Source organism: Nannospalax galili, unplaced genomic scaffold, assembly GCF_000622305.1.
Source record: "Nannospalax galili isolate Female #2095 unplaced genomic scaffold, S.galili_v1.0 scaffold512, whole genome shotgun sequence".
Taxonomy (NCBI): Eukaryota; Metazoa; Chordata; class Mammalia; order Rodentia; family Spalacidae; genus Nannospalax; species Nannospalax galili.
The window spans coordinates 677,127-690,164 of NW_008331992.1; the positions used below are offsets into that span (position 1 = coordinate 677,127).

The 13,038-nt window shown below is 41.6% G+C and overlaps 1 protein-coding gene across 5 annotated transcripts in view; it reads left to right on the forward strand.

Moving 5' to 3' along the window:
- Window positions 1-13,038, forward strand: part of Myo6 (myosin VI) — a 169,189-nt gene that overhangs the window by 56,708 nt on the left and 99,443 nt on the right. For all 5 annotated transcript variants that reach the window (XM_029560601.1, XM_029560602.1, XM_029560603.1 and 2 more), the window contains exon 2: window positions 12,592-12,733. In XM_029560601.1, coding sequence (XP_029416461.1) covers window positions 12,617-12,733 — 117 coding nt within the window. In that variant the 5' untranslated portion in view covers window positions 12,592-12,616. The remainder of the gene's footprint in view (window positions 1-12,591; window positions 12,734-13,038) is intronic.

The following is a 13,038-nucleotide window of genomic DNA, read 5'->3' on the forward strand; positions in this document are numbered from 1 at the left end:
TCTTCTTTTTGTGAGCTTTATGTGACTTTATGGTTTACTTTTTGGGAATGAAAGGCTGGTTCCTCTAAGCTTCCAGTTCTCTCTTTTGATTTTATATTGGAGTGGCAGGATTGCTTTTGTCTTCAGGAGTTCCCACAGAGGCCCAATTCAGATGAGGGTCAGATGTTTTTAGGCTTTCTCCTAAGGTCTGAATGATTTTGGCCTCAGCAATTTGGGGGTTGTACTGGCCTGGGAGTCTGGCCCAGGAAAGATGCTGGTCTAGGGCAGCTGGTGGCCGTGCCACCCAGAGATGCAAAGGCAGATGGGGCGGGAAGAGGCCCCAAGGACTCCTGGGACTGCACTGAGGAGCTGTGTTGGTCTCGATGCAAAGGATCAGGAAGAGGAAAGGTCTGCCCCTGTGTCCTAGGAAGAGGCTGGCGGGTGGTGCAGGCCCAGGGAACCAGAGGGAGATGAGGGCGGGTCCAGGCCCAGAAGCAGTGCTCCTGGGGCCCAGAGAAGGCACTACGTTGGTCTGGTTGAAAAGGATCAGGAAGCAGTATTGGTTCCCCAGGTGTCTGGGGCCCCAAGACAAGGAATGGGGCAGGACCCAAACTAGGAGGAGAGATAGGCGGGGGAGATGGGAAGGTGAATGAGGCTGGGGGAGTCAAGGCATGGAGGGCGGGATGGACTTACCCGGAGAGAGGCCTGCGGCTATTGGTGCAGGCCCAGGGAAGCATAGGGCGAGGAATAAAATTATTTTTAAAACAGAAAATCTGCATTTGCATGTTTAGATCAAGTTTAATTGCTATTGTTTTAAAACATGATAGGTAGTGGGAGTAGAAACAATTCAAATGATCTTTGAAAATAAATTAGAAAAAATAGTTTAAGTTTTTGTACTGTATTATTTGTGATACTGTAACATAGGACATATTACGACATGTCATATACACATATATGTTATATATATATATATTGGTTTTAATGCAGGCTATGGGAACTAGAATTTCTCTTCTCCAAGGTGGGTTTTAGAGACTCTAATCCTTCACTGTCTTTCTGTCTTAGATCTGGTTATAGATTCCCTTACCTCGTCAGACAATGGTAAGACATTCCTTACCCCAGATAATTCTGCCCTGTACCTAGAAAGGAAGAACACTGCATAGAGAGGCCAGGAAGAATGCTGGAGCAAACAGGCCCTGCTGAGTTTCTTGAGGTCACATCTACATCCTTTAGTTTAATGTTTAGAAATGGTTGTCTGTGCTGCACACATGCTTTCGCAAGTAAGTCTCCATAAAACCCCCAAAAGGAAACTCCCACACTTCATACTATGCATCTCTTTGTATCCTTGTAATCTCTCTCTCTCTCTCTGCCTCTCTGCCTCTCTGTCTCTCTTCACCTTTCCCTCCCCCTCTCTCTGTTGTGTGTGTGTGTATGCTGGTGTGGTAGCCAGAGGTCAAAGGGATCAGGTGTCTTCCTCTTATTACCGTTCATCCTATCTTTTTTGTGACAAGGCCTGTCACTGATCCTGGTTAGGCTGGCCAGCCACTGAGCTCCAGGGGTCTGCCTGCCTCTTCTCTTCTCCTCTTCCCCCAGCACTGGGATTACAGATATGTGCCACCACACCTGGCTTTTACATCTACTCATTTCCTCATGCTTGATCAGTAAGCCCTTTACCCATTGAGCAGGCTCCCCCTGTAATATCTTTTATAAGCCAGTACATGTAAGTAAGTGTTTTCCTGAGTTGTGTGAACTGCTTGAGCAAGTTAATTGAATGCAAGGAGGGTGTTTGGGAACCCCAATGTATAGCCAGTGTGTTAGAAACACCCACAAAACAATTTATGGCTTGTAAGTGGCATCCAAACTATGGGTCTGAGTGGTCAAGACTTTAGGTATGCAGTGTAAGAACTGAATGAGACTAGTGGACATCCAGCAGGTGTCCACTGCTGCAGAATTGATAGTTTGCTGGCTGCTAGGGCAAAATCGCCATATGTTTTTAGGTCACAGGAGTCATCTTTGTTGTGATGTGAGAAAAGAGGAAAAAAACAGGTATAAACACTGCCACCTGAAGGGGTCAGTAAATCCAGAGGCATAGTGACTGAGGAAGAAAGAGCTTTGTTGACAGCAGACTGACTGTTGGAATCACAGGCTCTTGTCTTCCAGCAGCGCTCTCACCCCTTGACCTGAGAGATCTTTTATAGTACTTTTCAAGGGAAGGTGTGTGGGTTTCAGACAGGCAGCTGTCCAATGTTTTTAAACAAGGCTTGTGGGCTGTGCTTTTCCCCTCTAGCTCTTGTAGGTCACAGGATCTAAACAAGACACAGAGCTTCTTGGTGGTAGCAGTCACCAGTGTCTGGTTTTGTCAGTGTTTCAGACTGTGCCCTTTCAGGTGTGACCTGCTCCTGTAGTTCAGACCAGGGAGTGCTCAGGAAGCACGCGCGCTCGTGTGTGTGTGTGTGTGTGTGTGTGTGTGTGTGTGTGTGTGTGTGTGTTGATCCTGTTAACTTTAGTGTGGGGTTGATCTTAAAAGACTGACTTAAGTGGGCGTTAATCCCCCAGAGACAGATCAGGCAGGAACAAGAAGAGTCTAGACGGTTGGGGCTTGATGCAGGAGACTTTTTATGCTTTCAGAGGCTGTTTATTTTCTTTTTGACACAGTGCTTGTTGCATATTTTGGACCATTCTGCCAGCTAAGAAAGAAATGATAACATGAAAGTATTTATAACTGATTCAACAAAATGAAAATTTGAATGAAAACCCCCATCCTTTTTGATTTTGATTCTTAGTCATTTAAATACATTATTAACTAGAAACCAAAATCAACTTCTTGTGAAAGGTATGCCTCATAGCATACATTGCTCAAGCCAGGAAATTCCGTGTTCTTTTTTTGTAATCTATTCATTAAAGAATTTAACTCCCAATACAAATGAATACTTTATATGTCAGAAATAATAAACTTTAATTTTTATGAAGTAACTGCAATTTTCATAAAGCCTTAAAAACTTTTTTCAGTTTATTTATTTTATGTGTATGAGTGTTTTATCTGCATGTATGTAAGTGCACCCGTGTCATGCAATGTCTGCAGAGGCCCGAAGAGAGCGTTGGATCCCCTGGAACTGGAGTTACAGATGATTGTTAGTTGCCATGTGGGTGCCGAGAGCCAAACTCAGGTCCTCTGGAAGAACAGCCAGTGCTCTTAACTGCCGAGTCATCTCTCCAGTTCCTTTACATATCTTTTAAAATGTATTTTAAAAAATATTTTATGATTTTTATTTTATGTGTATGCATGTATTGCCTGCATGTAAGTGCACCCATGTTGTGCAATGCCTGTGGGGGACAGAAGAGGCCGTCAGATCCCCTGGAACTGGAGTTACAGACAGTTGTTAGTGGCCATGTGGGTGCTGGGATTCAAACCCTGGTCTTCCGTAAGAACAATCAGTGTTCTTAACTGCTGAGCCATCTCTCCAGCCCTTACAATGTATTTTAATATTTTTTGATTGATTTATTTTTATTTCATGTGTATGAGTGTTTTCCCTGCATTTATGTAAGTGCACTTGTATTGTGCAATGCCCTCAGAGGTCAGAAGAGAGTGCCAGATCCCCTGGAACTGGAGTTACAGATGGTTGTTAGCTGCCATGTGGGTGCTGGGAACTGAACCCTGGTTCTTGCAAGAGAAGCTGGTGTTCTTAATCACTGACCCACCGACCTATCTTTCCAGCCCCCTGTATTTTTTGTGCCATTTACAGGGAACAGTGTTGTATTATATAAATAAGTCTTTTTCAAGATAGTGACAAATGCTAGCTGCTGATGTAGGCTGGAAGCTTCCTGAGGCAAAGCCATATAGTGCAGTGATTAAGAGTTGGATCTGGGTCACTGTTGTAGTTAGCTACTTAGAGTCACCTGGGAAGATGGAACCTCAACTGAAAAATTTTCTCTATTAGTTTGGTCTTTGACTATGTCTATGAGTCATTTTCTTTCTTTTTTTTAAAAATTAATATATATATTTTTATTTTTAACAAAGTATATGGGAATGGAGATATTTTCCAAATTATCTCCCATGAATTAATACAGTTATACAATACTGAACTCAGTATAAACCCTGTAAGACATAAAATTGAATGAGTTTCTAACCTTTAAAAAAGATCTCCATTTCTTTTTAAAATATACTGTTTCTTAACAGAAATACTTACTAAAAGAATAGTGACAACTGATTGCTGAGTCATTTTCTTAATTGCTAATTGATATAGGCGGGCCCAACCCACTGTGGGCGGTGCCACTCCTAGGCAGGTGGTCCTGCACATATAAGAATGTTGGCTGAGTAGAAACCAAGGAGCAAGCCAGTATGCATGTTCCTCCATGCCCCTGTCCCTGTCCCTGCTGGAGTTCCTGCCCTAACTTCCCTCAGCGATGGATTCTGACCTGGAAGAGTAGGCCAAATAAACCCTATCCTCTCCAAGTTGGCTTTAGTCAAAGTGTTTAATCACAGCAACAGAGAGCAAAGTGGGACAGTCACTGAACATCCAGTGACCCTCTCTGCGTGTATTGCCTAGTTAGCTCTGTTTGAGCATGTGACCTAAACCACCAAACATCAATTTCTTCTGTTAAAAACAGGGATAATAGAGGCTGGAGAGATGGCTCAGCAGTTAAGAGCACTGGTTGTTCTTGCAGAAGATCTGGGTTTGAATCCCAGCACCCACATGGCAGCTAACAGCTGTCTATAACTCCAGTCCCAAGGATCCGACAGCCTCTTCTGACCTTTGCAGGCATTGCATGACATGGGTGCACTGACCTACATGCAAGCAATATACGCATACACATAAAAAAACAAACAAACAAACCAAAACAGGGATAATAGCTACCTGGTAGATTCAGTAGTTAGGTGAGGTAAAATGTATAAAGTACTTTAATGCAACGTCTAGGATGTGGTGAAGAGTTTGTGATGTTTATGATTTGGTTTTCTTTGATTAGCTGAATTGAACTACATACCAGCTGTGGGAAGAAAAAATTCCTGTTTTTGTTTGATGTGTGCATGAACACCTGTACTTACCCTCAAGTAGGTATAGTTTGAAAGCATCTTAGCCTTGTGAATTATACGAAAACTTATTGAGTGTTGTAGATTTTAGTGGCTCATTTATGTGAGAATAGACCTCGTTGAGCGGCAGCCTCTGGTCCTCCTCTGGGGCCTCATAGCTTGTTCCTCTGGATTGCTAGTATTTGATTTTTTTCCCCATTTAATCCGTTCTTATCTCAGTTGAATTGTGTTGCCTGAATTCGACTGGATGAACATACTTCCTAAAATGCCTTTGTTATGATAGATGAAAATTTTCAAGTTGTGTTTGGAAAGTTAGAGGGGAGCTAAAATGTAAGAGGTCACAGATTCTTTTTAAAAAGACTGATGATTGCTCAGACTTCTTAATCACCTTGATTATTCATAGAGTACCATTTAGTCTATGGTTTCAGTCACATGTTCACATATGGATCTTTTAGTCCTTGAAAAGTTTGAGAATAACGTTGACCCAAGGCATGTGACTTAAACTGAAGAATGTTTAACCTCGAGCAGAGTGTGGCTGTGTACTGGTCTCTCTTAAAGAGGCCTTTCTTTGGTTCAGCTTGGTTTCTAGAAATTTGATTGTTTTTTTCTCTTCAATCACTTTTTGGGAGATCAACACTGTCCCTTGGTAGAAAAAAATGAAGTCTTCAGTCTTTTACTAATTCCTTTTTTCCCATACTTTTAAGAAGTGACTTTCAAAGTAAATGCAACACAAACTATGAAACTATTTTCTGGATGTAATCAATAATGAGCATATGGAAAATTGAAGATACTGTTATGCATTCTGGTATTTTAATATCTGTAAAGGAAATTTTGAGTTTTTGAAGTAACTTGGTGTGTTTAGTCTCAGACACACAGCTGAAAATCTGTAAGAAAAACATATAACCAATCTTGACAGTTTAGATTATGTAGCATTTTACTGATTTTTCTGATATTGTCAGATTTGAAATAATGTTATTAGACTCTTAAAGATAATTAGTGATCATTTGATAAACTCAATGAAATATTGGCTGTTTCTTAAACTGCTTTGGGGGATAGGACATTAGTCTTGGCCTACTCAGCTTTGCTGATATTAGGCTTGGTGGTCCCATTCCTGGAATGAGGTGGTAATGGACTTAGCTCTAAACACTGATGGATACATTACAGGGTCTTCATGGTCAGTCCCCAGAACTAGTGTTGTTGTCAGCTGGGCCTTTGGGAGGGTGTTGCAGACATTCTTCTTTTTTTATGTTTTACAATGAAAAACAGTTGACTTGAATTGTCCTGTCATAGTCTAAACCTAAAGCAGTGGTTAGCACACAGTAGATGTTCAATAACTATTTGTTGAAAATAGGAATAAATGACTATAAATCCAGATTCTTTGTTAAATTGGCATCATGTTTAGAATTTGTTAATCATGAGATGTTATCTTATTTCTTTGTTCTTATTTGGATTTAGTGGCATTTTCCATCCATTGTTAGTGAATGTTTATTTTTCAGAAAACCAATATAGTCACAATAAATTTCAACACTAATGTTTAATTAAGGCATAATAGAATAATACCTAAACTTTTAGGAAGGGATTTTCAGAGGTAATTTGGTGATGAAAAGAATTCTGCTGAAAAGTTTTAAAGATTTTTGGTGTGCAAGTATTCGCTCACGGGACAGAAATGCCAAGTGAAAGATTGCATTACGTACACACAGAACAGAGCAGCCTTGGCCAGCTGTCAACCAGTGCCGTTTTCTGTGTCTGGATACCACCACAGAACCTAATAGTGGTGAGGGGAGTTGCCAATGGGAAGCCCTGTGCCAGAGGTGCACACCAGGACCTGGCCAGCTGAGAGAGTGATCTCTTCACATGGTCAATTTGATACAGCCATCTTACCTTCGTACCATCCCCTCTGCTAGAATGTCAGGGCTCCTAGGACAGAGATCTGCCCATTTTGTTTCTCCTTCTGTCTCACCGGCCATTTTCCTACTGGACACAAAGCTCCCTGAGGCAGACACCTTTCGTTTTGGCCACCATCTATTCTGGACACTTAGCCATCGGTGACACATAGCAGGTGCTAAAGAAGTGAAAGAATGGCAGTGTAGGCAGGCCTCCTGGTGTCTGCTTGTACTGTTTAACACTCCCTCCTCCCTCCTTAGTTACCTTCTGCTGACGCTTTCAGCCTAACCCCAGATTGCTTTTAGGTGCTGCTTAATGCATAGCTAGCTAAGAAAATAGAAGGCAGTGTTACACCTCACAGCACTACCTTTTAAGGGGTAACTTTGACGGTCCTGGTGAGATGGCAGGTAGTGGCTCGTTTTGTAGATTGTATCTCCCTACTTTGCACACATCATACAAAGTTTGTTGGACTCTTCACTGATCCAGAGGAAAAAGAATTATATATATATCCCATTTTATAGCTGTATGTATAATTTTTTTTTAAGTCTTTTTGAGACAGGGTCTCCCTGTAGCCCTAGCTGCCCTAGAACTCACTAGGTAGACCAGGCTGGCCTTGAACTCAAAGATTCACCTCTGGCTCTACCTCCCAAGTGCTGGGATTAAAGGCATTAGCCACCAAGCCCCTGTGGTTATATTTGTATTTATTATTCTTAACCTTCAGTAGGCTCCTCCCTAGAAAGCCTCCTTTCAACAAAGAACAAATGAGAAGTTAGCATGGCACTCAGGGAGGACGGGAAGAATGGGTGCTTTCTGTGGATCACTGAGTGTTTCTGTAGATGACTTCTGGTTATTACTACCATGCTCATTTAAAAAAATACAGTGTAGCTGGGTGTGGTGGTGCATGCCTTTAGTCTCAGCACTTGGGATGCAGAGTCAGGCAGATCTCTGTGAGTTCATGGCCAGCCTGGTCTACATAGTGAGTTCCAGGCCAGCTGGGGCTACAGGGAGACTCTCTCAAAATGATTAAAAAAAACAAAACAAAACAAAACAAAAAAACCTGCATCAGGCTGGGGGTGCAGTGCAGTAGCAGAACTCTGGTGCTTGATCCCCAGTGTGGCATAAATAAATAATAAATGAAATCAGTTGTCAAGTGAGTAGTGAAAAGTGAGGTGTGCGTGCAGAGTTATCAGTTGATGGTGGTGTGCTATGGCAGGCCTCCCTGACTTCCTACAGTAACTTCCTACAGGAATGTTGACAACTTTAAGCCTCCTTAAGGAATCCCAGCAATGCTGAATAACTTTCCCTCAGTATTTCTGCAGTTAGCCTTCCCTGTACTTAAGGTTTCCAGTATGGCAGCCCTGGGAATTGATGCTGCCTTTTTATGGGTTCCTTTATAGTGTCATTCGCTTGCTTGTTGTTTTTGTTTATTTTTTATTTATTTATTTATTTTTTTGAGAAAGGGTCTCACTGTAGCCTATAGCCCAGGCTGGCTTCAAACTTGTGGTATCTTCTTGCCTCAGTCTCTGAGTGCTCGGATTGTAGGTGTGAGCTACCACATCTGGTTTACAGTGCCTTTAACGTATTCATCTTTCTTTCTTTACATTTATCGTGTGTGCATACAAATGTGTATGCACCATGGTCTGCATGTGGCAGTCAGAGGACAGATTGTGGCACTCAGATCTTACCTTCCACCATGTGGATTCCAGGAATTGAACTCAGATCCTCAGCCTTGGTGGCAAATGCTTTTACCTGCAGAGTCATCTCACAAGCCCTGAAATATTTTCTGAGACCAGATAGTAGCATATACAGGTTTTTTTCATCTTCGATGGAATGAGTAAATAGATACTCATTAATGAAGAGATATTATGAATATTTAGGATTCCATAAGCAATTAAATGAAGACCTATTTAAAGAGAGTTTTTCTAATAAAAACTTAGCATTATAAAGATAGTCTTATTTAATTTAATGGAAAGGGGAAGTAGGAGGTCCCCATGGCCTCCTCTAGGGTATGTATCTCATAGTCACAGTAAGATTGGTTCAGTTAAGAAGCTGGGCCAGAGACAGCTTTTGTTAGGGCAGTAGCATCTTTGATCATGCGCAGCTTATCTGTGTCTTGGGTCATATTGTCCCTGTCTAGACTGGTAATTTCCTTAATGGAGTTCTAGGATGGAAATAACTTTTCTCCAGAATTTTAGGAGCATTGCTTTATTGACTTGGAGTGTTCTCAAGCCATTGTGATTCATGATCTTTTAGCTATGACTTGTTATTTTGCCCCATTTCTCACCTCTCATCTCTGGACATTTGTAATATCTTTTGTGTATGGTGTTCTGAAATTTGACAGTGTTGTCTATGTATATCAAAATTTCAGATACGTTGGTCCCAGTGAATATTTCAAGTGGTCAAAATGATATCTTCCTTTGGTTATTGCTGAGCTTCTTTCCTATTTTGGGTGCTTGAGGGGTTTCTCCTGATAGAATGCTGAGCATTTACACTTATCATTTTTATATCGTTCTGCTTATCCTCTCTCTTCTTTTCTCTGAAAAGTTGTCTTGGCTCTTTTCTATTGTATACCTTCTGATGAATATTTCTTTCCATTATTATGCTGTTAAAGAATTAATTCAACCTTTGTTAAAATGGTAAAGACTGCTTTGTTCAAGGCTATTGCAATAGGGGAATATTAGTGGCATGGAGTGCTAGAGCAGGTACCACAGCTCTGTGGCTTAGACAACTAAAGCAGTTTCTTGGCAGTTCTGGAGCCTGCACATCTGAAGTCAGGCCATGGGCAAGGCTGCGCTCTGCTGAAGTGCTCTCATCACCTGGGTTTTGGGGTGCTCACACAGTATTTGGTTTTCGTGCTGGCAGTCCTCATTCTATAAAGCCACCAGTCTGCCCTCATTAGCATTCTATGCTTATTGCCTCGTTTAACCAGTTACCCCCTTAAGTCTTGTGTCTGATTCTTACGGACTGGTGACTCTTTAAAGACTCACTTCATAGACTTATGGCTCTGATAAAGAAGGAGTGTTAGATATCTGCCTTTAATGTCACTGCTTTCACTGGGAAGTTGCAGTACATTATTTAAAGTGGGAAAGTGATCTGAATAGTTGAAAAGAATTTGTCATTCTGTTTTTGAAATTTAGAGGTTGTGATTTCTTTGTGACTTTGAATTTTTTAGCCTTTGAGGGATAATCATTCCTAACTGATCTCTAGTGTCTGTTCTATAACTTCCCTTTGTAGAGCTGCTACAAGACCAGTGCCTTAAAATTGATAAGTGGTTTTAAATAAAGGGTGTGGGGGAAAGTAGGAGTTGTGTGACCAGTGTCTATTGGGTGCCATTGGAATGATGATCTCAGTTTTATGTCATTTGATTCCCTCAGCAATTCTGTAAGGTAAGTGATATTACCCCACACAGAGAAACCTGTAAAGATAAAGATCAGAGAGGTAACTTGCTTAGGGCCTGTCAGTGATGGATCTGAATTTCAAGCCCAGGTTTTAAGAGAATTCAACCCTTTCTAGTCTACTATCTCCTTTTACTTTTTCCAAATGGCGTGAACAATTCATTCACGCACCAGTGACTATTAAGTTGCGCATTTTGTGCTAGGCCTTAGGAGCAAGCAGTAAATAGTTCATGTCATGATAGAATTACAATGGCACAATGAAATGAGGTTTAGGTTTCAAGGATTACTGCAGCTCTGTGGGTGAGTAGAAGCAGGCATAAAGGGAACTGCAGAAGTCTTGGTAGAGGCAGTGCTGGCTTGGACTAAGGTAGCAGGAGAGATGCTGAGTACTGGGTGAATTTGAGATGCGGACGGGAGGAAGAACTGACAAAATTAGGGGGTGATACAAATCTGGATGGAGCTGAGGATGACTCTAGGCTTGATTTGAATTGAGTACTTTTGCCTTTTCTAATATGGGGAAGAACAGGCTAGTATGCAGACTAGAGTAATAACATGATAATAATGTATCTATTAGATACATTAGGTGTCCAGTAGGCAACTAAACATCTGGGAGTTCGGTGGGGCTCTGAGATAGAGAGATAAGTTTGGGTATCACTCACATATAAATGGTATGTTAAAGCCATGGGAGGATTATCTGGGGGAAAGCAAACATGTGGACATGGCAATAAAAGTCTCTTCTTCGTTTGATTTGTTACTTTAGAGTTTCATGCCCGTGTAATAGTGTTTACCACGTGGAGAAAGCAGTGTACTGTGTAGCCACTACATGGAAATATTAACCAGCAGGCACACTGCAATAGTGCCAGCACCTTAGCAGCTTCATGTCTCTGTGACTGTCACGAGGGACTGCATCTCAGAGCTCCTAAGTGAAGTTCCCAGGCACACAGAAGGAACAGCATGGAGTGTAAACCACCTGCTTCTTAAGTATGGGTAAACAGTGAGGTATTGAAAAGGGAACGTCTAGGATCATTTGCTGTCAGATTTACTGATTCACATATTAATCTTACAACCTACACAACTCATTAAAGCATTTTGGATCATGTTCCCACCAGGCTACTCAGTAGACAGAATGATGAATGTTACCTCTCAGAATGCCGAGAGTGAAAGAAGCCTCATAGAACGGCTGGAAAAAGGGACTGAAACCCCTAGTAGGCACAGCCTAGAACCACCCAGATGTCATCAGCAGGACACCGGATAAACAGTGTTATTCAGTGGACCAGCACACACAACAGTATACCTTACTTTGTTTAATATAAAAATACTTTAGAAAATTTTATTTTTATTTTTTGTGTATGTGTACTCCTTGCATGTATGTAAGTGCACCTGTGTCATGCTGTGCCCAAGGAAGACAGAACAGGGAGCCAAATTCCCTGAAACTGGAGTTACAGATGGTTGTTAGCTGCCATGTGGGTGCTGGGATTTGAATCCAGGTCTTTTGCAAGAACAGTCAGTGCTCTTAACTTCTGAGGCAGTTCTCCAGCCCCCTGTTTAATATAAAAATGCTTTTTAAATAAAGGAAACCAGGCACAAAAGAATGTGGACTATATGTTCTCATTTATTTGAAGTTCAAGAACAGACAAAACTAATGGAATGGTAGGGGTGATGACTGACCAAAAGGAGCTATGAGAGACTGTAGGGTGACTGGAATGCTCTGTATATCAAGGAAGGTGTTTGATCGGTAGCTCTGCTCCTTGTCTAAGCTCATCAACTTAGGCACTTACATTTGTACATTTTACTGTATGTAAATTTGAAATCAGAAAAATAAAAAAAGCACGTGCCAAACAACTTTGTGAGAATGTGCCTGAGAATCCATTCCTACAGCCCCAGGGTCACAGAGGCCCCAGGAACACTGTCACTCTCCCCTCAAATCCAAAGTGAGTTCTTTTTCAACTTTTTGCTAACTTTGCACCATAAACATCTATTCCTGCAAGACTGTTGTGCAAAACCTTGACCGGTACAAACTGAGCATTTCCATTCCTACTCTGGGGGAAGCGCACTCTGTTAAACTCAGGGCTGAAGGCAGGGGGAGGCCGCTGGAGTTACTCAAGGGTGGAACAGCTGACCGGCCTGATTTAAAGATGAGCAGAGAGGGCAGAAGACAGCAGGATGGGAGCAAGAAGACAGAGGTCCTCTGTCGCAGGGACAGGAGTGTTTATGTGACTTGAGATTTACATGTGCACTTTTAATGGAAATGTTTTTTAAGACTTTTCCACAGTTACTCGTGTTTCTTTATCTGTTTCTTTGAAACAGGAGATATTGGATAACCTCCTTCAAAATGGAAGACGGAAAGCCTGTTTGGGCGCCGCACCCCACGGATGGATTTCAGATGGGTGACATTGTGGATATTGGTCCAGACAGCTTAACAATCGAACCCTGGAACCAAAAAGGCAAGGTGAGTTCCTCAGAGAGACCGCAAAGTGTGATTTCTTTCAAGTGCAGTCATCTTTTTTCTTCCCTTCACAGGATAGGTGAGACAATGAAGTAGGTGTTCCTGGCATAGTGTGAGGAAAAGCAAATTTCTGGTAAGGCAATTGTAGTTTGTAGTGACTGATTTGATTAAGTTGGAAGTAGGTGCTTTCAGGGAAAATGTTACGCTGGGATGAAATCAGAAATGTTAGGGAGCCTTTCACAGTTGCATTTCTAGGTATGTAATAAAATATAAGTAATATGCATTTTTTGATCTTTCGATCTCCCTCC